This window comes from Scaptodrosophila lebanonensis, unplaced genomic scaffold (genome assembly GCF_003285725.1).
Source record: "Scaptodrosophila lebanonensis strain 11010-0011.00,11010-0021.00 unplaced genomic scaffold, SlebRS2 tig00001415-arrow-pilon, whole genome shotgun sequence".
NCBI lineage: Eukaryota > Metazoa > Arthropoda > Insecta > Diptera > Drosophilidae > Scaptodrosophila > Scaptodrosophila lebanonensis.
Genome location: NW_022060742.1, coordinates 335,673 through 360,841, shown reverse-complemented (window position 1 = coordinate 360,841; position 25,169 = coordinate 335,673). Strand labels below are relative to the sequence as shown.

At 40.0% G+C, this 25,169-nt stretch overlaps 2 protein-coding genes across 4 annotated transcripts in view; both read right to left on the bottom strand.

Annotated features, from left to right (window-relative positions):
* Window positions 1–8: 8 nt before the first annotated feature.
* Window positions 9–25,169, bottom strand: part of LOC115632208 (homeobox protein 13) — a 40,150-nt gene continuing 14,989 nt past the window's right edge. Inside the window, exons 2-6 of one of the 3 annotated variants that reach the window (XM_030529260.1) lie at window positions 19,917–19,942; window positions 7,126–7,712; window positions 3,990–4,127; window positions 308–520; window positions 9–245 (exon numbers count right to left, since the gene is read on the bottom strand). In XM_030529260.1, the coding sequence (XP_030385120.1) occupies window positions 217–245; window positions 308–520; window positions 3,990–4,127; window positions 7,126–7,666 (921 nt within the window). In that variant the 5' untranslated portion in view covers window positions 7,667–7,712; window positions 19,917–19,942 and the 3' untranslated portion in view covers window positions 9–216. The remainder of the gene's footprint in view (window positions 246–307; window positions 521–3,989; window positions 4,128–7,125; window positions 7,713–19,916; window positions 19,943–25,169) is intronic. The other 2 variants (XM_030529262.1, XM_030529261.1) reach the window with 2 other exon arrangements.
* LOC115632601 lies at window positions 20,657–22,544 on the bottom strand. The gene has a single exon (XM_030529826.1). The coding sequence runs from the start codon at window positions 22,542–22,544 to the stop codon at window positions 20,841–20,843; it is 1,704 nt and encodes a 567-aa protein (XP_030385686.1). The 3' UTR covers window positions 20,657–20,840.

The following is a 25,169-nucleotide window of genomic DNA, read 5'->3' as shown; positions in this document are numbered from 1 at the left end:
GACGATCGATTTTCCCATATCGGATCTTACAAAACTTCGACGATATTTACTTTTGAGCTTGAAAAAACAATTCTAAAATTAATACTAAAATTGTGGTTCTGGTTGTTTGTGTGTGTTGTTTTTGTGGCTGTGGTTGCTTTATATTTTACTTAAATACTTTTTGTTGTCGCACTGTTTGGCAAGCACTGTGCGTGGGTTTGTGAATCACGAAGAGCCTCAGGCCTGTGGCGTAACGCGACGCGAGCCTGCAATCATAAGGACAAATATTGGAATATACCTTCATACATGTGTTAAATGTCATGCTTACCCTTCTCCTTGTGTTTACGGTCCTTAGAGCGACCACCATTACCACCTTGCTTGTTGCCGGCGCTGCCAGGATTGCATTTTCTGTTAGTGATACGGATGGGTTCGCAGCTCTGCTCGTTGTTGTTGTTGGTGGCGTCCGAGACCTTTAGTTTGTCCTCACGTGTCATTTGGCCAGCCTTGCACTCCGACCAAGCTCCCTTCTCATAGCGACAGGCTAAAAGCATACGAAAAACAATTGCGTGTCTCATAAAGATGATCTAGTTTTCGAATTTACTATACGAGTATGTAAATATGTGTTTAGCTAAGCAGAATCAGAAATCAGTTTTCTAAATGCCTATAATGGCTATAAAGGAGATAAGAAGAAGATATTCCAAAAGCTTGTGGAAAGGCGCTCGCCCATTGCACGATTCTAGCCGAAGCGGGAACGGCGACTTCTATTGTAGATGTAAGTATGAGAGTATAACAAGTATATTCATTCAATAGACGGATTGATGTGCATTTATTTCTTATGTAATTAATAATACAACAAACCCTGCCGGAAATATGATGATTTGGAATAAAGTTATAATTTAATCTATACTTGTATTTATATTGGATGCCTTTCATATCGAAACACTCCAGTCGCCATCGTCTTCACATTAAACAATACATTAGTTCCCTAAATGTAATACTAATTTAAGCTCTTTATTGGTAAGTCGGAGTCTCTCTCAGTCATGAGGTACTTTCAATCTCCTCGTATTGGAGTAGGATGCAACTTAAACTAATTGCTTTTATCCACTTTGTATGTTGTGGTTGTGCACTTCCCTTAAGTAGTAGGCTTTTGCATACAGTTAGTTAAAACGCGAAAAGAATATACGAGTATGTACATATATATGTACAAGTATGTTATCCTATATAAATATTTTTTTGTAAAAATCTCATGTTGTACTCTCCAGTTGAGAGCGCACACAAGTTATTCATGCTGTGGAAGCACCATCGAAATTACAACGTTGGCTGCAAGGCCATGGTGGTGCGATGAATTCGCGTGGCATCGGAGCATAATCGACAAAGCAAGCATCTGGCAAAAATGAAAATGTTAAAAAACGGGAAATCGTTTCAAATATGCGCGAATAGCTATTAAGAACACGCGCTACCGCTGCTGTTGCCATACACAGAGGGCTCTAGGAGAATGCACAGTGTGACATTTTTGTATGAGGGTAAGCAGACTTTCGTTACTTTTTAAAATTCCTATTGGTAAGGTAGGTGTTACCGCAAAGTGCTTATTTATTCAAACTAAACAATTATTATCTCTTTACCTCTCTGATATAGCATCAAAATTGAGACGAAAAAAGAAGATATATGTAATACTTGTATATCGAAATTTTAAATCAGACAACACAAGTAATAGTACATTGAAGGAAGTCTTATCGCCCGCATCCTTAATCTACAACAATCAAGAGTTCGTTTGCCGCTCTTCCAGCTTCGTTTACTCTAATAAAATTTCCCGTTTTGGCACCAGAATGTTGTTTTTTGGGCAAAAGATCCCACTGTCTGATGGCACGGCGGCAACTTGCTAACAACCGCAACAACTTGCAGCGGCAGCTGTAATGCTGTAATGCAAGCCAGAATAAACTTTTTCTCTTCCCGCTTTGCCAACCAAATCCTTTTGTGTGTACATATGTCTATATATTCGTATATAGGTACATATACGAGTATGTATGTATGGTATTAAGAGTGTGCATGATGGTTCTTGCATGGGTTTGCTTCCTTTGAAAACTGAACGAGTATGAGGGCGACGAGGGCAATTGCACTCCCATTCGCCAGTCGTCTGTCGTCTTTCGTTGTCGCTGGCTGCTGCTTTCGGCAGGAAATGCGCCATTTTGACAGGAAGCAAATTGAATGCAACATTGTTCGTAAAACACCCACGCGCCCTTAGTAACCTATCTCCCCCTCCTCCACCCTCATCATCATCATCCATGCGCACACTTTTGGCTGTCACTGTGAAGGCAAAAAGTACTGTCGCTGTGGCTGCCAGCCTGCCTGCCTGCTTAATTAAAACGTTCCACCACCAAGTAACGCCAACAACTGCAGCAACAACAATGCAGGCATCTGATTTTTATTTTCTAATTGGAGGAAATGCGCCTGTCACACACATCTACAGCCACAGAAAAAGCCGTATGTGAACGTGAACGCACATATGGGTCGACGTCGACAGCGACTGTGACGGCGACGGCGACGCCGATTCCGATGCCAACGCTGTTACCCCAAATGTGCAGCAAAGTGCTGTTGCAGTGGCCGCATGGCCGCTTTAATTAGAAGGCGATTACAACAATGCTGCTAGCACAGGTGAATTGCAATGAGTTTTTACTTTAAAAGCGACCTCCCTAACTGCCTTTGGCTAACGGGGCGTGATTTTATGTTAACGAATAGCTGACTTTTTATCTACGTAGCTGCAAAATAGCATACTTATGGGGGCATCACACAAATTATCAAAGTTGAACATGCCATGCAGCAAGTTTGAGGCAAACAGAAGCAGTTAGGGCCATTCTCCTAACAATCAATGGACATTGCACACTGATGCGAACCTATATTTTATTCAATATTATATCGCAACGGGACGATGTGGATAGGTTTGTGCAAATTAAAAAAAGAAATATGCAGAAGAAGGATCTTGATCAGCATGCTAGGATGAGTCAAACTGGCCCTTTTTGTCTCTCTGTCTCTCCGCCCGTATGGGCACCTACATCTCAGGGACTGTACGAGCAAGACACACCATGCCCGCTGTGCACCCCCTACTCTCCCCTATGAATATCAATTAGCTCATCAGAGTCACGAGCTCCGTTGCTAAGTAAAAAATATTTCCAAATAATACAATAAATAATGATATGTTCACATTGTGAGAAAATGATTGTTTTTTTTTTTTGTTTCTTATATTCTAATCGGAACAACTTTTAAGGCGTCTAAAGAATGGTTTTAAGATAGTGAAAAATACGGTGTATGAGATATAACTTCGGTTAAGTGGGCAATTGTTCAAGGAATTGGACAACATTTTCAAGAAATTCAAATGATTTATTCAAGATAAGAATATTTGTAATACCTATATTTTCGAGCGATTAGGAGGTTAATTAATTATTTTAAATCGCTTTCATACCAGCGTGCGCCCCTCACAAGTCCTCTGCAGTTGTTGCTTCTGCCCAAACAGATTTTTAATTACATCTCCAGGCCATTGACTACGAGAACGAGTTCAGGCGCTTTTATTTACTGAGCTCAAGCTGTCATAATTCCAATCGCCGTAATTCGTCTTCCATGTGAACTTTCTTTCAGACACGCACACGCACGCACGTTTTGTCCATCTCTTCGGTGGGTGTGTGTGTGTGTGTGTGAGCTATTGTTTGTCAACGCGGAAGTTAACTCGGAACAATGAACGCGCCCGCACAGCCTGACATCCCTTCCACTACGAACTTACAGCTGCAGCTTTGACGCATGAGCATAGTTGAGATTTATGTTCGAATTCTGCTGATGTATGCGAGCCATGACTTTAACTAATTGTTGTTTTGACCCACGGGCCGAAATAGCAACACACTTTTGCTCGCATCGTTTGCATATTTCAACTTGATTAGTTTGTTACAATTATGCTGATGCTGCTCATACACATACACACACATATGTATGTGTGTGTAGGTAGATACATATCCTCCACTCACCTTTCTTGCACTTCTTTTGCATGGTCCGTGTGGGCAGGCAATTGGACTCGCCCTTCTTCAGAGTCAGAGTGCGCGTGCGCAGATTTGTTTTGGCATCGCAGTCCGACCAGGCGCTCTTCGCATAGCGACAGGTGGATGCTGTCGAATAGAAACAAATATGTGGGTACATATATTAAAACTCGCCAACTAAGCATATTAAGTATGCAAAAAAAAGGAAAAATTTAATAAATTTTCTTCATTTGCATAAACGACTTCTCGGAGGCACAAAATTAAAATTAGGAGCACTGCCCGGCCGCTAATGTACCTCGATTCTAGTCGAGCTTTATAAAATCGAGCAAGCTTTGTGGCCTGCAGACGAAGCGAAAATTTAAGCTGGCTTAATGCCTTTAATATACAAAAATGTGCAAGGACATACAGAGCCATCAACTTAAAATCTCATTTAAATTTGTGCGCAGCACGTTTCGTTGAAAATCTCTGACGTGGTAATTAATTAAATGTCCCGCGGGAATATACAATACGTAGACCATTGTCATAATGAGGTTGCGCGCATTTATAAGCAACTGTGTAATTTCAATAAAAAATTAAAAAGACGCCATCGGAATTAAAAATCTAGAAAAATAATTTCATTTCAAACAGAAAACTATCGTCTAACAGTTGAGTAGAATATAAGGCGATGAAATAAGTTATGTTGAATTAAAACTCTCAAAAATTGGGCAGATTAAAGACACACACAAGAAAGTCCATCACCAAACAAAAAGGGAACTAGAAAAAGGAGTAAACATATAATATGCGGCAAAGGGATTATTTTAAAATGTCAGTCATTTTATTTCGCATTTTGCTTCGACCTTTGACCGTTCCGCCCACCCATTTCGCCTGATGCCAAATTGCCTGGCAAAAGCATAGTTGTTTGTGGTGCTGTCTTTGCTGTCTACTGGCTGCTGCTGCTGCCTGCTGGCTATAGACCTCAGCATAAATAGGCATATAAGTGCTTTTATGGGCAACTCAAATCGTCTGTGCAGACAACCCAAGTGGTGGACAACCCTTTTATACGCATACTCGTATACTCCGAAATGCAACAAAATTACCCGGCTATTCATTCGACGGAATACGGACGGATGCGTGTGCGGCTCCCTTCCCTCATCTTCCCATTACCAACTATTGCCGGGCAATTCTGTGCTGTACGTTGGTCATTCCGAGCTGTCCAGACACCTAATTCTAATTTAATATGCTGCCCAGCCCTGTTAATGTTACGCTAATGTTAAAAGCTCTGTTAACGCGCTCGTTTGTATGCGTGAGATGCCGTCCGCATTTCACATTTCTCTGAGCCACACTGCACGTGGGCCTACTTACATATTTTATAATATGAGTATCAAACTCAATCAAATTTTATTGCCAAAGGTATTGCCGGCAGTCCGAAATTTATTTATGTGTTGTCTTCCCTGTTGGCATTTTTTCTACATTATTTACGCATAAGAATCGCATAGGCCCGAATCGCCAGCTTCCTGCCGGCTACGAGGCAGTAGCTACTCGAATTGTTGTTGCTGAGCCATGGTTTGCGATTTAGACGCATGGTTGCGTTTGTTTTCATCTGTAAAATATGAAGTTGTTGCTGCTTCTGCTGCTTCCACTGCTATGGCCCAAGGCGGCAAAACGTCTTGTTTATTTTCCATCATCATCATCATCATCATCATCTGCATCTTCATCTCCATGGGCATGAGCTTCAGCTGCGGCCAAAGCCGGCAAATGAAATTTTAGTGCTTATGCCCTGTACCCGAATGGTAAAAGGGTATTGTGGCATAATTCTGTTCAATGTAACAACTGGCAGACCAAACAAATTATACAGATTATTGATTAATCTGATAAGGCGATTAAAGCTAGAATGTTCGACCACTGTTTAGTGAGTAGAGGCAAAAGCTTGCCGAACTGACAAATAAATCTTCCCGCATCGGGTCAGAAACTGGTACAAAAATTATATATGTTAAGGTTGAAGCTTTATGGGCTTTTTGTATCATTTTTCCCACTGTTCTCTCTTAATTGTTGTCTTAATTGTAATATTTCTCAATTTCGTATAATTAAGAAGAAACGGCTAAATAGCAATACGATATCTGTACATCAGTTGTAAATATACAATATTAGAAGTGAATGAAATTGATAAAGATATCTTAAAATGTAAAAAAATGTGTGTTTCATTTAATTTCGCTTTTTCTTTATGATCCTATTTATTTTTGGTAAAAATAATAATGGCTCTCCACATTGTGTTGCTGGCCGTTGAGCGAATGAATTTGAATTCGTTATAAGATATTATTGAAATAATTTGGCTACATCGACAGCCTTGTCTCTCTATCAAGGGGTATTAAGCAAATAGTTACTCTTTCGAATTCATGCAGTATAATTGGTACTTGTTTGCTTCAAGTTATTTTTGAGCGTGACAGAGTATAGAGAAGTCGAGTACGCGCGGCTCCTGAACTCTGCTTTTAAGTTTTTCAGGAATATTGTTGTAAACATTGTGTGAGACTAGACAGTTGAAGCAACAAGCTTCTTCCACGAATGACTGACTTTTATGCGCGTTTTTGTGCCACACGCGTATACATTCATATGAACTGAAGCACCCATTAAATTTAACGATGTCCTGAAAATCGGGAGCGCAAAAGTATGCAATGCAACACCCCATCATTGCAACTGCGATATGGTGCGATTCATAGTTTCTACTCGAAAAGACATACTAGTTAAATGTAAAAAGAGGTTCTTATTAGCAAGATCTGCATGTCCTTTAATTGATTAACTATTTGAAACCTAATTGTTTCAACAAATACATGGTACATTATAGATAAATATATTTTATAAACGAAAGGATTTTCATACAGCTTTAAACAGCTCAGATATGATGACATTTTTGGGTCTATTATTTATTTGATTATCTGTCAGCTATTCCTCAGAGTTAAAGGGTAAAAGAGAAAATCTGGGAACATTGGTAAATAGAAAGTTTGGGAAAATGTCAGATTTCGGATATATTATGTCTTATACTCGTTTTTCAACTACGCCACACACCTTATTTGGGAAGCATCTTATGCAACAATCAAAAAAGACTTACGTGACTTTTTGCCATTTGCGGCTTCTTCTTCTTCTTTTTGCTCACCATTTTCCGATTGCTTGGCCTTTTGACCGCCCGTCCTTTTGCTTGCGTTCTGATGATGGGCATGGTGTCCTGGTTGGTGCTGTTGTTGCTTAAGCATTTGCCGCTTGTTGGCTTTGTGGCCCTGCTGATGCGTCTGCTGCTGTTGCTGGTGGTGTTGTTGGTGTGCTTGTGGCTGTGCGCCATCGCCGGGCTGTTTCTTATATCCCGATTTGCGGCCGCCCGCATGCTGCACATGATCTGACGATTTATTCGATTTCTTATTATTGTTTTTCACACGCTTATGGCCCGTTGCAGCATTATCCACTGAAGTGGGCGTCAGCTCGGCTGAGCCAGCGCCCCGTGCTGCACGCACCAACACATCACCGGACTGGGTCTCCATTACCAAGTGGGCGCCACCCGTAAGCTGCGCCAGCGCTGCCGCATGCTTTCTACCATTGCCTGGGTGGGCGTGGCCATAAATCAAACTCGGCAACAGGGACAGGGCGAGGAGAGCAAACTGGAGCAGCACCAGAGAGGATGAGGATGTTATTACGAGATTCATTTCTGCTGTCCTGGGCGACTTGGGCTGCAGAAATCAGTGCGTGGTTCTGAAATCACAATAAGCATAAATGAGTTGGTGGCCACAAGCAAATAAAGCAGCGATAACGCCAACAAATGTTGACTAGTGGGTCGTCTTTAAGGGCATGTTTGAATACCATTTGAAGCAACTGAAAGTGTTTGCAAATACATTTAATTGTGTTCTGAGTGCTTTGTGCGTCTGCGTGTGAATGTGTGTAATTATTTGTGCTTGCTCGCTCAAAGCCATAGAGTTAAGCAAATACGCAATTGCGACTCGACTCAACTCAACTCGGGTGTGTGCCTTAGACTATAGTATACCTGTTGTGTTTGAAGCGGATGTGTTTGCTTTTCAACCCCAAGTGCCCGCATCAAACAAATTACATTAATCATTCGCCCTGTAAAACAGTTCTCATTATAAGGGGCCATTAACAAATTAAATATATCAAGAATTTCGGAAATACCTACTAACTACTAACTAACTTATATAAATACATAATTTCCATATTAATATTTATGAAACATCAACATCACCTTAGCACAGTACCTTAAATGCTGATTATTAAGCTATCGCCACAAAAATGCGGTGTATGGTATAAAAAGTATTAAGTACAGCATTGGAAAAATAATTACTACAAAAAAAGGAGAAATAATAGCAAATCGTTTTGCATATTAACTGCCACTTGTGTGCATTTACATATATTACAATTTTGATTTATGTTCGGGTATTAAGCCATCGGGCAGCGTCAGTGTAAACGACATTTGTTCAACATTTATGTAATTTAAATTAATGCTCAGCAAATTATGTATGCATTCAAATGTCAGTGTAGCCTTTAAGTGTATGTTTGTACTCTTGTGTGTGAGTGTGTGTGTGAGTGTGTGTGTGAGTGTGTGTGCGACACATGTCCATGCGCAGCATTTCCTCTTTTTGCTGTTGTCACTTCCGCTCAACATGCAACAAACAAATAAACAAAAACAATAACAACAAAAAATGACACTCACACACGTACAGTCACGGATGCTAATAGAGTTGCCAAATGAACTTAATTAAACGTGTGTTTTTACATGCATCCATTCAGATGTGCACGGTCCACTGTCCACTGTCCACTGTCCACCGAGAATGTAAATGGATTTAAATAAATTTTAAAGTTTAAATGCAATTTTGTAGCGAATTTTCAGCTGTCAGAACGTCAGATGGACAACAATTCCGAGCTGTCTGGATTCTGGGCCTGCCAATGTCCCCACCACTTTCAGAGGCCGCAGCAACCGCAAAAGGTGTGCAGCAGGGTATGAGCGAGTGTGCTGTCTGACTGAACTATGTATACGAGTATGTATACTTATGTATGCATGTGAATGTGTGTGTGTGCGTGTGTTTGTGTGTGTGTGTTGGACAGAAATTGCTTTATGAGACCACAAACACACAATAACCACAATTTTACAAAGTCTGACGTGTCAATAGGGCCGGCCAGCGACAAAAATAAATAATGCTGGCTCAATCTATAAGCGAGTAATTGCGGTTGGGATTACGTAAGAGTTTGAGTTCGAGTGGAAGGAAGTGTGAGTACACAACAGCTGTGAGTTGACAAAAACTGTTAAATTAGCTAATGCACGTTGCTCGTCGGTTTGTTTTGCCAACCCAAGCCGCTTCAAGTGGCGCCCAGTGACAAGAGCTGTGCACAAAAAGCTATTAAACAACTTGACAGCCACTTTGCTGCACCTTACATGTGCACCATCACAGTGCCTCACATACAAACATACGAGGTACAAGCAATACTGCAACTTGAATTGCCATTTAAAAGTTCTTCCCTCTTGGCACTCGAATCTTTAAAAATACATCAGCACACGCAACTCCGCTCCGACAGTCGGAAACTCATTTTGCTTTCTTTTACAAACACAAAAGTTCTACAGCTACAACAACTGGAGCGGCAGTGGCCCCAACAGTGGCAGACGCAGAGGCAAAGGCAGTAGCAGCGGCAAAGTAAACAAAACGACAGCTGAAGTTGCTGCAGAACTTCAATGGAAAGTTTTGAATCAAATGCATGCAATAGATTGCACACTCATACACGCACACATACGAAGCCTCCGACCTAACGCTCTTCCCGGCATTGGCAGTTCGAAACTCTCGAACACTGTCATTCGCCCGACATGTTGGATGCTTTTGTCAGCGCTCCGTACTTCTGACCGTTGCCTGAGCCCCAATCCTAAATCAAAAAGCCAACTGTGGGAAGCACAAAACCCGTGTGGGAGACTGACTGTATGTGGACGGTTGGAAAATATTATAAAATGTAGATAAAAACAGAATACAATTTTAATCTAATAATATGAAATATACACATTTACATACATATATAAGAAGTAATTGCACAAAAGCGATGCGTGTTTGAGGCAAATACAGAGCACTATTCCATTAAATATTTGTTGAATGGACGCTTTTATTCCTAAATTGCTGTTAGGTTTTGGTTCAACTAAAATTTAATTTATACCTATGTAGCACAATGTGTTTGCTCTCTGCAAAATTGTTGCTTGATAGACCAAAAGCAAGCAAGAAACTAGATGCAATAAATATTTTAGAATTCATAAACTATTCTTATAAGGAGTCGATACTTAACTTTTGCTTTCACTAAAAATTCGTTCAACCTACTATAAAGAGAATTCCACAGCACGTTAGAACCGCCTTTAAAAGCAATTTTTCTCACAAGATTAATCGATTTTGAATGATCACTGATGAATGTCTGAGAGTGTTCGAAGCCTAACTTAGTTGCGCGTCTACGCAACCCACTGACAAACTCAATTACAGATGCCTACACAATTCCGATACCGACAGCCCCCATATCCGCTAGGAGAGGGACGGAGGAGCGAGAGACTCCCAGGACAATCACAGTTGACATGGCCATTTTGGCAAAGAGCTAAAAGCTTTTTTGCGCTCCCCTTTAAACTGTACGAATGTGTAAGCAAAGTGCTGGGGAAGATGGTTACGAATTGGGAGCTTCAAGTCGACCAACAACAAGTCCCTCCACCCATGGCTTGCCCGCGCAAACAAACGCAAAGTTTTATATTGCTTTCTGGCCATTTCATGTAATTGCCACTCGCTCCAAAATGAAGCGGCAATTTGGGCGCAACGACTTCAACTGCTGGTCCTTCTGCCCGCCCGCTTGCCTGCCTGCCCGCTCGTTATTCGTGTTTGTAAGATTGTGTGTCTGTCTGTGTGTTGTCTGTGCCTTGTCTCATGCATTCGTCGCATAATTAAGGCATGCAAATTTCACTTTATCAGAGGCGGCTGCCTGCCGGCAATTGCACCAACTGCACGCCAGCGTGCCATAAATTTGTTCATTTTTTACGCTGTTATATCCGCAAAATGAAACTCACTCCCCTCTCCACGCCCCATACTAACTGTGTACGTGTGTATGAATGTCACAGTCTGACAACGAAAGCAACAACAACAACAACGAAAATGAAGTTAAATTTCAATTACCCAAAATTGTATTACCCTGCGAAATTGAACTTTCAGCCAACCAAATACATTACCGACTCACAAGCATAATATGATTTCGGATAGATAGAACACAAATCATCATATAGGAGAGGAAACAATTTGACAAATTGCCAAATATAGTATACGATCATTTGTGATCGTGATTCTAAAGTTATTTTGAGATGAAACATAATTATAATCGGGATGTGTGGATTTTCAAAGCAATGATTGAATGAATCGATGCGATCCATACGAAACCAAATTAGTTTACAGAATATGGTCTGTGTATTATAAATTCCAATCAAAATATTCTTTACATTTGCTTCTCTTTTTAAAAAGAACTTCAATTTTAAATTAGTGGTACACATAAATTATGAAAGCGTTTTGATGTATCCATAAAGTAAACAAAAACTATGACGAGTACACATTACATGTTATATCTGAACTCGATGTAAAGAGTACATCTTGCCTTACAAAATATATAGACTCTTTTTTGTGTATTGGCACGTTTGGCATTTTGTTTTTGGGTTCAGGCATTTAAAATGCAAGTATATTGCCGCGCTATGACTTCCTATCCAAGTTATCCCGAGCCTGCTGCCCTGGCCTTCTACCTACATAAGTGTTTGTCGTTGTGTATGGTAGCGTGTGTGTGTGTGTGTATGTGCATCCTGTTTGCCGCATTTCCGCTGACCACAGTTTGTTTACACTTACATGCAGATAGATAGAGAGAACGAGGAACGAAAGGGAGGAAAGAACATATTGTGCAAAGTCTTATAAATGAAAATTGCAAAATCTAATTATATCAAATTGCTTCTGGTTGCTTTGTTGCTGCTCCGGCTCCGGCTCTGGATCTGGCTGTCCCTGTTCAACAACTTGCCTGTCCATTGCTTACAGAGTCAGCGTTGGGCTTTCAAACTTCCACTGGTTGGCCTGTACTTTGCTTTGCTCTTGTCTGGCCTCGTCTTGGCTTGTCGTATCTTGTCTTCTGATGCCGTCTTGTTACTATTTCTTGCATTTAATTGTCATGAATTGCAATTCCAGCTGCTGTTTCAACTGCCAGCCACTGCATCCCCGGATGATTATAGTACGTTTGTCTGCCAGTCATGTTGTATTATGCGCTTTACGTGCTCACCACTCGGCCAACTCGCTTTGCATTCTATTGCACTTACTTATGCAATTTTTAGTTTATTCATAGAGACACGTACAAGTGCCCAGATGTACATATCTGTATAGAAAATAAACATGATCAGCTTTTGTATATATTAATTGTAAACACGTATCTGCCGTTTCCTCGTCCCATAAAGGTGTGGCTGCTGCTCCTTTGTCTTTATATTCCCACGCTCTCTAAGTATGTCAGTCAATCACTTAGCATTTTATGGAGCGTCTCACAAATGTCTCACCTACGCACAAGCTAAAGTTTCGCGCTCTTTATATAATAAAGTACATACACGCATTTTACGATTGAAGTCGTCGCATCTCGGAATTCTAGTATATATATACTATATATACATACGTGTGTGTGCGTGGAAATTGTTTACTTGAAAATTTTATGCTGCATACTTTACAGCGCATTTGGATGTGTGTCTATTTGTCTGTTTATTGTGGTTTTGCTACTTTTGTGGCTTATTTTGATGCCGTCTGTCTGCCTGTCATAACATTTTATCGCAGCAGAGTCGTAAAAATTGCCGAGTAGACAAATTTATGCCGACGGTAGATGAAACAACTAATAAGAAATGGAACCCACAGCAACGATGCGACGGCAACTTTCCCAAAGAGTTGACCAAGATTTATGGCAGCGCAAAACTTTACCGTGCAGACAACTGGTAAGGCCTGGTCTTGCTGCAACCCATTTGACAAACAAACAAATGCAGTTTGTTCATTGGTAAATGGCAAAGGACTCACATGAGAGTGCTAGGGATGGACGCATGAAAAATGCTTCCAAGAAATTACTTTCGAGAGTGGATTTCAATACAGTTTATCCATTCACAAATTTGTAAATTAATTATTTATTATTATATCGAAGTCTTCCGAATTCAAATCAGAAAGTTGTTCTCATTATAAATAGAAATTATATTTTATTGGCAAGAGTAATTTTTTATTTATTCAAGCGTAATACGCTGGTTCAGAATTGGTATTGAAAACTCATTTTTGGGTTAATGATATTTAATATTAAAATTGAGTGAAATTCCGAGAGTAAAATATTATAAATCTAGGTCAAATAATAAAACTTTCCAATATGTAAGTAGTGCACAATAAAAAAAATAAAACATAATTTCAACAAGATGAATATTTTCTCTATTTTTTCGCATTTATGTACAGCAAATATTTTCGGCAAGGGTACCTTCATTACAACTTTAACAAAAAAATTTCCACATCAGCTGTGTAACGATTTTCGAAATGTGTGAAAGGACCCATCTCTAGTCTGATTGTTGGCACAGTTTTGGCATAACTCAATACATTGCAACAACTATAACCCTGTCCAGGCACAATGCTTGGCTTTTATGTGTCCATTTCAATTGCAGACAACATTTTTCCTGGCACAGTGAGGGCAGCAATAAACTGGAAGTGCAATTGCTGCCAGAATGAGAAGCTGCCGTCTGAAAATGGGGCAGCAGAGCGGGCAGGATATTGTGTTGGACTGGCAGAGCATTGCCATGCAATTAGTTCGTACCGCTTGTGTGTATATATATATATGTGTGTGTGTGTGTGTGTGTGTGTACTGTATGTGAGGGTATGAATGCGTGCCGTGCAACGTGCAGCGCATAAATTTGTCGTTCCTATTGTACGGCACTTGACTGGCCGATGGACGGAAAGACGCCAGTTCGGATACTTTTATTGTTTGATTGCTTTTGGTAAGGCTTTAGTTTGATGCGACAGCCGGCAAGCAGGCTGACTGGCTAGCAGGCAGGCAGGCCATTCTTGTTGGCTAGAGCTCCACTTCATTTGCATGTTTTGTGTTGCCATTTTCAGTGCCGAAGAGTTTTGCATAACAAAAGGCACGCAAATGCATGACAGAGGGGAAGGGGAGCATTCCAGCAATATCCCGCATTATGATTTGCCGCCTCTCTTGCACTTAATTGGTTTTTGTATTGCCTCGTTTGTGTGTGCCGGCTAATGCAAGTGTCTACACACACTCCCCATCCAGCACACATACGAGTATATATGCATGTGCATGTCCTTTACTTGTCTTTGCCCTGCTGTTTGTGGCACTATCTAGTCATTGAGGAGAGCGAGGCCCGCACGCAGAAACCGTCAGTCGCATGGAAAATGGTTCTGTGTTTGAGTTTAGCAAAGTTGTTGCAGCCTCTCTGTGAGCCTTTGTCTGTATGTCTTCCCTTGTACGAGTGTATGTAAGTATGTAGGAATGTAGGAACTCTGTGTGCTTGCTTTGTGTGCTTTGTGACTTTTTGACAAAAAGTTACTCGAGCGCGCACTTACATGAAATTGAATTTTGCTTTGGGTTTGGCTCAACTTTTTCAATTTCTTTTTGCAAATTTAATATTTTAAAGCAGCTTCGTATGGAATGTGTATCGCCTAAAGCAAACGTCGCTTTCTTTTGAGTGCCATAAGCTGCAATTAAAATTTTTCATCTCTTTGCTTTAACTTTAACACTCTCTCTCTCTAATATTGTTTCATTACTGAATGAACATGCTTATTATTTTTTCCAGCCAGAGCTTCAGTTGTGTATTATGTAGTTTTAAATACCTTTTATCTTTCAGGTACAGCGTATAAAAATGACATTCCCTAAACGAAATTCACTTTTGAATTTGCGATCTACTCGCATCCCCATCCCTTGGCGCATGTACTAAATAAACAAGGGCAGCAGCGCTATAATAAATAAAAAGCATCCCCAAATATTGTGCAAAAATGAAATATTTATCTGAAGCAAAAACAAACACAACAATGGCGTCAGCAGAAACTACAATAACAACAACAATGAACCACACACGTCCGCCACTGCACCCACATACACATGAAAGCAATTAAAATTTGGTATTTTAAATATATAAATTTTTAGCGTACGTTATGTTTTATGTGTGTTTTCATAAAAATATTTAGTAGTTGAGGTAAACAACAAATTGGCACAGAACCATGAGAAGTACAATAGCATATACACGTACATAAAAAACGTACATGAAAAATATGGAATAATTTGAAAAATGTGTAAAAGAGTGAAAATAAGTTAAACAAGGTATGAAAATTCAAAGCTAAAATGCAGTTATTTCAGTGAAACATTTCGATTTACTCTCATAATGTGAACAATTTGTGTATAGATTTTATTGGAAATATGAATGTTTTAATAGCACACTTATTTCTATTATAATTCAGTTTTATGTATGAGAAAAAAAGGTACTCGTAAAATTCTTAAGTTTGACAAACAAATCTTATTAACTATTGATGACTATCATAGCTTGCAAATCAAAATTCATCACTTGTTTTGCCGAACAAAAAAGATTGCTAAATGTAAAGTTAAGTAAAGATATACATTGACATTTATGAACATTTTAATGTTATGTTACCGAACCATAGATGCTTACGGTATTATTAACTAAATTGTTGAGTACAATTCCACAAACTAGCCAACAAACAAATCGTTGATATTTTTCGGAGCCGTGGTTGCTAGTTTTTAAAACTGCGAGCAGTTCACAGTAAGGTTTAGGGTTGAATATTCGGTGCAAAACTTCTTACAAGCGCCACTCAAAAAGTTGTTGAAAAATGTTAAAATGTCGTCCACTTTAGGGAAAACAGAGAGAATGCTGCAGTAACAAAAAACGGCAAGAGCAGGGCACAAAAAGGATCGCAACCAAAAAGCGAAAACTTAAAACAAACTCCGAAAACAAAATTTGCTGTTAGGCAATGCTTAACACGCTCTCGACTACTCGGAAAACTAAGCAACGATTTAAGTTGGTGAGAGAAAGGAAGGGAGCGATACATATACACCCACTCAGAGCCAAAAAATTGTTCCAACACTATAATCAAAAACAAGAAAAACTCGACAGCATCAAGCCAAACTAGCAAGCATGCATTTCACCTTAAAGTGGAAAACTTTTGAAAAGCGACACGGGCGGCGAACGTTGGCCGACGGGCGTGCGCTCCATAACAACACGAATAAGTTTTTAATAAACAAGTCGAAAGTTCTCCATTTTTAAGCATCTGCGGCTTGCGGCATTTGGCGACAAGAGACATTTTCATGCTGTAAAAATCAGAGCATAGTCGACGATGCCGCAACAGGACGCATGGATATGCCAGCATCGAGCTGGCAGGCATCTTCATTTGTGGCACCCGACAGCTGCAAGTATTTGCTGTGTGTGCCACGCTGTCTCGTCAAGCTACCTACTCTGTCTGTCACAGCTTGTGGAACACGTAGTTACTCAAATGATTTGTCGGGTTGATGCTCGTAAATATGCTATGAAAACATACAAGGCAGCTGTACAAGCATTTACCTGAGACTGATGTTATTTTCGAAAGAGTACCTAGGCATTCACACACCATGTTTTAGTACTTACTAGTATAAGAAAATACAATAATTATATCGATGGGTAAGCAAATCATCTAAGAATAATTTGTTTTTTTAATTTTTACAAAATATAGCAAACGATTGAAACGATAGAGTCGCAAATGTTTTCAAGCATTCATCGTGTGCAACCGCATAATTTCCAGCATTTCGCTAAATCAACACATTAACTAAAAATGATTGATTTGAAAAAATAAGAATTTCCAGCATTTAACATTTTTTTTATGAATTACTAAATCAACACATAGGCTAAAAATTATTGATTTGAAAACACATTACACATCTATTTCGCAAAAAAAAACAAGTAAAAAAGCTAAAGTCGGGTGTCCCGACTTTGAAATACTCTGTTTACAATAATTAAAGAAAATAAAAAAAATTAAGAAAATTAAAACAAAAATTGATCGATTTTACCTCTCTCGGTATTCGAACTCACGTAAAGGGTGTATAATTGCACATGTAAATGTGCGTCTGTGTGAGGGTATGTATGCCTATGTGCATCTATTCGTGTCTGTGTAAACATGTTAGCAGTCAACCAAACAGCAACATCAGCAAAAGCCGCGGGCAGCGCTTGAGCAGCTCTGCAGCAGCAAATATATTTATGGCTATAACTTCTTGGTAAATCGGTCTATCATAGTGAAACTTGGCATACGGACACATAATAACTAACTGGGGTATTTCCAAAATTTTAGTTCGAAATTCCAAGAATTACGGGAGTTACGATTTGCTTGGGAGAGGGAGGAGGGAGGGAAATTCCAAAATACACATTTTCTGCGTATTCACATAAGACATCTTGGACAATTTTGTGTCCCTAGGTCTTATAGTCTCCGAGATATAGGCGATTATACGAATGGAAAATCGGGAAAATCCCCATAGGGGGGGGGGGGGGGGTAAGGGATAAAAAAATAAAACAAACTCGTTTAGCTTACACATATAAGGCATATTTGTGCAAAATTTGGTGTCTCTATCTCTTATAGTCTCTGAGATCCAGGTGTTCATACGGACGGACAGACGGACAGACAGACAGGTAGGGCTAGATCGACTCGTCTCGTCCTGCTGATCAAGAATATATGTATATACTTTGTGGGGTCTGCCTGTTACATTTTTGAGCACCCGCAAACGTAATATGCTCTAGTACATTTCATGTACAGAGTATAAAAACGATATGAAATTTAGGTAAAACTTTATTAAATTACCTCGACGTTCGCTTTATATTTGGACGTTATTTAACAACTTTCGTCGTTAGCCATTAAGGAAACACTGGTTTAACGTGATTAAGTATGATGCCTTTTCAGAATTTAAACACTTCCCTCTGTCTGGAATGCTGTTGCTTCAGCTGTATTTAGTTAACAAGCACCACGTGTGCGAACACACACAGACACACACATACACCCTTATAAAGCGGCACCCTCTCGAGCATTTAAGGAAAGCACTCTAACACTAAACCAAGCGGCACAGTCAAACACATTAGCATATCAACATTGCATGCTCAGCGAAGTAAACATGTTTAATCTTGTCTGAAACGGTCGTGCAGCTCAGTCTTACACACATGCACACCCACATCCATACACACACACACACCATTTACGTTGAATGTGCTCCATGACAAGTACAACAACAATAACGAAACACGACAAAAAAAATAAAAGAGTAGTTAAGGCAAGCTTAAGACAACGTCGTCGTCTACAGCGCCATCGCATCATCTTCGAATACAAAGTTCCCCCTCCTCAGTCTTCATGTGCTGCTCCACTGCAGTACCAGCCTCCATTCCTTGTCGTGAGTGAAGTCGTATCACGTTACGAATTCAAAAAAAAAAAAAAAACCGCTGCAAATGAACCAACTGATATACCAAAAGACCGAGCGACCTACTTCGTCTGCCCGCATCCTCGGCTACATTTTAACTGTTTCCCATGCCATTAAACACATGCACACACACACACACACGACCGTACAAACGAACAAAAATGGAACTGGGTGTGTGTGTTCATAAATGACAACCGATAGCTTTGTGTATGTGCGGTTGTTGCTGTTGGCATTGTAATTATTGCCTTTTTGTTTCATTCAGGCGGCTGTCATTTTGTGTTTGCCACTTCCTCCAGCTTCAATAGGCCCAAATTTTAGGCTGTGGGTTCGGTTTGTTCAACATCCTAAATTGTTCTTGGCAGATACAGTTCTCATACATACACACATACGTACTTTTTGTTGCTGCCATTCCTGTACTGTTGTTTTTCTTGCAGCTGTAGTTCATGCTGCTGTTTATGCTACTTGTATTGTGCAATCGTGTGGCAAAGTGCAAACCACTTTATTTAATTGCAAAGCCGACGGCGCGACCATTATATAGGAGCGACCATTTTGTCTGTTCTGTCCGCCTTTTGTGTTTCCAATTAACGCTTTTCAGATTAGTGCCCGTGCAGTGATTGCTAATTGTATGTACTTGACATTTCACTTTTACTGGGAAATCTGCTGAAAATTGTGTGAAAATTACTTGGCAAACTATACCCCAACTTCTGGCCGAGTCGAGTTGTTGGCAAACTCCTCTTAAGTTCTAAGATGATAAAAGCATTTGTAATTCAATATGAAAACATCAATAATGTAAGCTAAAGCGTGGCCATTATAACAAATTTGTAGCTCAAACACAAGCATTATAGACACACTCACACACACACACACACACACACACGCACATACCCTTCATTGGCCATCATTCCGAACAGACTGAACATAAATATGCATATCGCAGTACATCAATAAACATAAAATCTTATAACACATGCACGACCTTCGTCCCGTCTGAATGTGTTGCCTTAAAAAAGGATTCCAGCAAATATTAGCCAGCAAACACACACACACACACAACACTTCCTACTATTCGATTTGCTTGTGTTTGTACAGAAGGGTCATACAAAGCCGCGCCTCATAAAAAACGAGAGCGTATCGTGCACATAAAGTATGCCTACATCTACATATGTATCAGTTACATTGGCCGCAAAACTAATGCTCAACAACATGCAAAAGGCAAATGGGAAATGGCGAATGGTGAATGGCGAATGGCGAATGGAGAACGGCGAACGGGAAGTGGCAGGCGAAAAGGCTGTCAGCTCGCACGCTCCTCAAAAGTAATTTGATGCTCTTATGAAGCCACGTAAGCCGTAAGTAATATACAGTTTGTGCCTCTTTGGCCGCATTTAATGTTAATTGAGTTGTTGTGTAAATTGGATTCGTTAGATGCGTATACGTAATATATACACTTACCTAGCTATTGGCAAATTGCTGAAAAGCTGCAAGGAAACCGAGTATGTGGCATTAAATTTTAATGTACAAATTGAAAAATTACAATATCACAAAAAGGGTTAGTACACATGTGATGAAAATTGTTTTTGGGCTGGGTCTTAATTTATAAGAGCATAGTGCGAGAAAGCTTAGACCCGGCTAAGTGGATAGACACATATGTAATTTAATAATGTTCGGTAAATGATTATAGCACACATCATGAATGATGATTTTTATATTTTTTTCTTTGCTATCTTTAAGCAATAATGGAATGTTACTGTCGAGCAGGCTCACCTCTGTCCTGAACCCAATTCAACAATAAGAATAAAATCTAAAATAAAACGAACAACTATTTTTTCTAAATTTTAATAAAAATAACATGACTATGTGAGTTCATTTGTGTGTGTAAACAAGTATATGCAGTGCAGACGAAGCAACAATGAAAATAGCTGCGGTCTGAACTTGGGCAGAGATTACATTAATGACTATGAGGTCCTCACGATGAAACCATGATATAATGACACACAAGTACCATGAGTACGTGACAAAATTCCAACAATTACAGGAGTTACAGAAAATTATGAGATGCATCAAAAAAAAGCTAAACTGGATCTGGCTAGGGCTTAGAGGATCCGGTTATTCTAGCTCTTTTACTTCCTGAGACCCTTCTGTTCAAACAGACAGAGCGAGTTTGTTGAGATCCATGAAAAGAAACAAATTACTTTATATTTATTTATAAGGACATTCATTATATTTACTCCATAATTTTGCATTTTGATTAAAAACCGAATACTTAGTTCAAAAGTAAATTGTCCTCAGAATCGATTTGTTTGTCACATTCTTGCGTTACATTCTTTTTCGAGTCCGCTCCCTTTTTCAACATATAGTACATAGATAGCGGCAAACTCATTTGATGAGCTCGGCATGGCTGGAATCATCTAAAGCTGATGTTTCTGGCCGTATAATTGTATCGGAGTATATGGAATGAATTGAGCGCGGAACATATATACGGGATAACGGACATCTGGGGTATTTCTGCATAAATGGATGGAAATTGCGCTTTGTATTCTTTCGAAATAATTTAGGATTTGTCAGTACATAACGAGGGGATGGCAGTGTCGGTGTACTTGAACAATCTGAAGAGCGTTTTTTATTGGAACCAAGATTTTTTTTACTTTTCTTGACAACATCAGGGCGGGCTTTTTCGATGCTAGAAATGGAATTAACTTTATCTATAGGAGGAATTCTGTTCCCAGTGTTGGAAACACCACCTAATGTTCTTTGAATGTTTGAGGAAAACTCAGTGTCGGTAACAGGAGAAAGCGTCGTGGTACTCGAATATAGACTTTTGTCTGCGCAGGAACATATGTCCGTTTCTGTGCTGCTACAAACTTCAGTTGGGGGCTCGTTGCTTGACTGCTCCGAACATTCCCGATTTCTTTCACATAGCAACTGTTTAAGCAAGTGGTTCCTTTCAAAGTTTTCGTTATACTCGCGCACCAAATTTTTCTTTTCTGCCGCACGCTGAACTTTCTTTTTATTTTTCTTTCCACTCACTCTGTCGACAATTTTCTGCAAAAGGTCCAGGCTCCTGTAAGAAGCTTCGTGTTGCCGAAGCAAGCGGCTTGGGTTGCCATCTTCGCGCTGTATATCCTTGATATACTTCTTCTCAGCTTTGCGCTCGTAATGCTTTACCTTAAGTTTATCTTGCTGCTGCAGTGAAACAACGCCGTGTTGTTTCTTCTTCAAATGCATTTTGTCCCTACCTCTATCGTTTATATTGCTCAGTTTTCCGATGCGTTCTTTCTTTTTGAGCTCCCCTTCCGACATCTCGCCACTGGCAGCCATACGCACAGCAATGTGGAAACCAGCGCGCGTCTCGAAAATTTGTGAGAGCTCTCCTTTCGGAAGGCGCAGCACCTCGCGCTCGAATTCGCAATGGGTTTGGTCCAGTTTAAAATTTCCCAAGTCTCCGCCATGGCGAGCCGAACAACAGTCGGATATGACGCGCGCAAGCTCATCGAATTCCATTTTCCCAGCCACAATTTTCTGGCGTCCGTTCTCCAGCAAAGCTCGTGCCTCAGACCGGCTTCTTGTTATGATTTTTTCACGCCACGAGGTGGGTCGCTGGCTGTCTCTGTGCTTGACCAGTATATGACTGCAGCGAAAACGAGTCCATGGGTAAACTAAATCATCTGTTACACAGGCTGTCGGGCCGCCATGCCTGCCGATCGGAAAGCGCAAGTATTCTGTCTGCGTATGGGTGTTAAAGTAGTAGGTCTCGCAAGTAATGGGCTTAGTGCGCTCTTCCCAGCCTTCGGGCAAGCAAATGGCTCGTTTTTTGAGCCACCGATCGTTCCACTCACTGTCTTCTGACGAATACCCCATGCCGAAGCCACACACTTGATCTTCGCCTTCTGAGTGCTCACTCCAATCCACCTGATCTGTGTCGATGGAAGTAGTCGACCCAAACGGCCTAATAACAGACTCTTCATCTTTACGCGTCGGATCATCGATGCCGTAAATGTCGAACACCTCTGGCGGATCAACTTGTAATATTTTGGACTCATTACAAATGCTGACACTACAGTCGCTTTCACTTTGTGCCATTATGAGCAAACACTTTTGTTGTACAATTTATGAATCTTTCTTCGTCTTTGTGTGTTTCTACAACATGAACTTATTATCTATATTTAAACCAACACTGTTCACAGGTTATTCAAGCAATGATTTTGAGGCGGCTTAATCTATTAAGTGTGAAGAATTTTTTCAGACTGTATGAAATATTTTGGGACTATAATCTGCTATAACTTTTTAGTGAATGCACTAAGGCTGGTAAACAAAAGCCTACTAAATATATCATTTTTTAGTAACTACACACACAACCATTAATTCGATGACAAACGCTTAACACTTTTCTGTTCCTTTTAATGTTATAGCCAACAGCCAGTAGCTAAGGTCATGATACCGGCTTGTGTATAGTATATCTATAATTTTATATTCAATTTAGACATAAGTTTATCAAATGATTTTATGCTACATGTACAAAACAAATTGACAAGGCGATGATGAGGAAAGCTCGAACTCCCAAATAATTGACGTAATATGCAAATAGATCCGAAAATATGTTCATATCGCGGGAAAAAAACTTCTTTGGATATCAAATTCAAATTTAGTCTTCTCATATATTTTAAATGCCTAATAAAAATATGTCTCATTGACTCAATATATCAAATGGGGTAAGAACACACAAAACTTTAACAGGTACAGGAACACAGGGACATAAAAACAAGTGTAAATAAAATAACCAATATTCCAATTAAGGAAATAGCGCAATCAGTCCTTGGCCAGTGGATGTTGCGAAAAAATGTATAAATTTATGGCATTAATTTCACGCACTTAAACAGGACAACATGTGCGGCCCGTAAAAACTGTTGCGTGCAAACAGGAGCCAAGTGCCAGCGGGCAGGCATCCAGCCAGTCAGCCAGCCAGACAGACAGACTACGAGTATCGAGTACAATGACAACAACAACAGCAGCAATGCCAACAAGGACAGCGAAGGCACGGGTAAATGAGCCAAGTTTAAATGTGACGTGGCATTGCCAGCGAAATGTAAAATGAAATTAATGCGCGGTGCACAATTTCAATTAAAATCGCCAGCAGCTACACACATACATACAAACATACGCATGAAGACAAACAGACGCCGAAGCCGAAGCCGATGCCAACGATAACGACGCTGGATAGGCAACGGAAAAACCAACAGCAACAACAACAACGGCCACCCACCATGAATGACGTTAATTGTAATTATGCGCTGCATGGCTCGTTCGCTGTGCACACAGAGATACATACGCCTATGCACACTCACACACACACACACACACACAGATACATTTTAAGCACACATGCACATAAAAGGCAAAAAGACCCTTGAATCGCAGCAGAACGCAAAATGAAATTAAAAATGCTCTTGGCGATGGCAATGCAACGGTAACGTTAACGCCAACGCCACCGACGACGTCAACGGTGGCCGTAACGCATTAATAGGCACCATCAGCACACACACTCCTACAAACCCATACCGTTATATACATGTATGCATGTCTATGCAACCAGAAGGTTGAGCTGATTACAGCTTGCAGGCTACTGCTGCTACTGCTGCTATTGCAGTTGTAGTTGTAAGTATGTGGTTGTTTCTTTTTAATGTAATTAATGTTTGCTTAATAAAAAGAGTTAACAGATTGTGCATATCAGTAACCAAGGGTAGCAGATTGAGCTGTGAGTGGTGCTAATGAAACGGATTTCATTAGCAACGCTTTGAAGAGTGAAAAAAGTCTCTAAACCGCAAATGTTCTTTGGTAAAATAGTCTGCTTGTCCCATATTTGTTTCGCTTTCACAGTACTTTCATATTGCGCCATCAAACAAAATTTAAAGTTAAGTCTAATGTGAATCGTAAGTGAAACGATATTAAGTTTAAATATTTTAAAATTTTCTTTATGAACAATTTAAATAGATGCTCTCTCTAAAAATGAAGCCTCTATGCATCTTGTCATGGAAAATAAAAATTAAGCTCTACCTCATAATAGTAATAGTCTCGAGTAAATTTATCTTACTAAAAAATCTTTAATTGATCGAGAAAAAAAATAAGATTTCCATTTGAATGTGGATTTGATCCAAAGTCATCTTTTCGTCTACCCTTTCCTCTATTACTTTTTATACTCTGTACATGAAATGTACAAGAGTATATTAGGTTTGCGGGAGCTGAAAAATGTAACAGGCAGAAGGAGGCGTGGCAGACCCCACAAAGTATATATATTCTTGATCAGCATGACGAGACGAGTCGATCTAGCCCTGTCTGTCTGTCTGTCCGTCTGTCCGTCTGTCCGTCTGTCCGTCTGTCCGTCCGTATGAACACCTGGATCTCAGAGACTATAAGAGATAGAGACACCAAATTTTGCACAAAGATGCGTTATGTGTGTATTCTATACGAGTTTGTTTTATTTTTTTGATTTTCCCCCCCACTTCCCCCCTATGGGGGTTTTCCCGATTTTCCATTCGTATAATCGCCTATATCTCGGAGACTATAAGACCTAGGAACACCAAATTTTAGTCCCAGATGCCTTATGTGAATACGCAGAAAATGTATATTTTGGAATTCCCCTCCCTCCCCCCTCTACCCCGCAAATCGTAACTCCCGTAATTCTTGGAATTTCGAACTAAAATTTTGGAA

Coding starts and splice junctions, on each gene's coding strand:
- LOC115632601 (XM_030529826.1), bottom strand. CDS start 22,544: ATGGCACAAAGTGAAAGCGACTGTAGTGTCAGCATTTGTAATGAGTCC.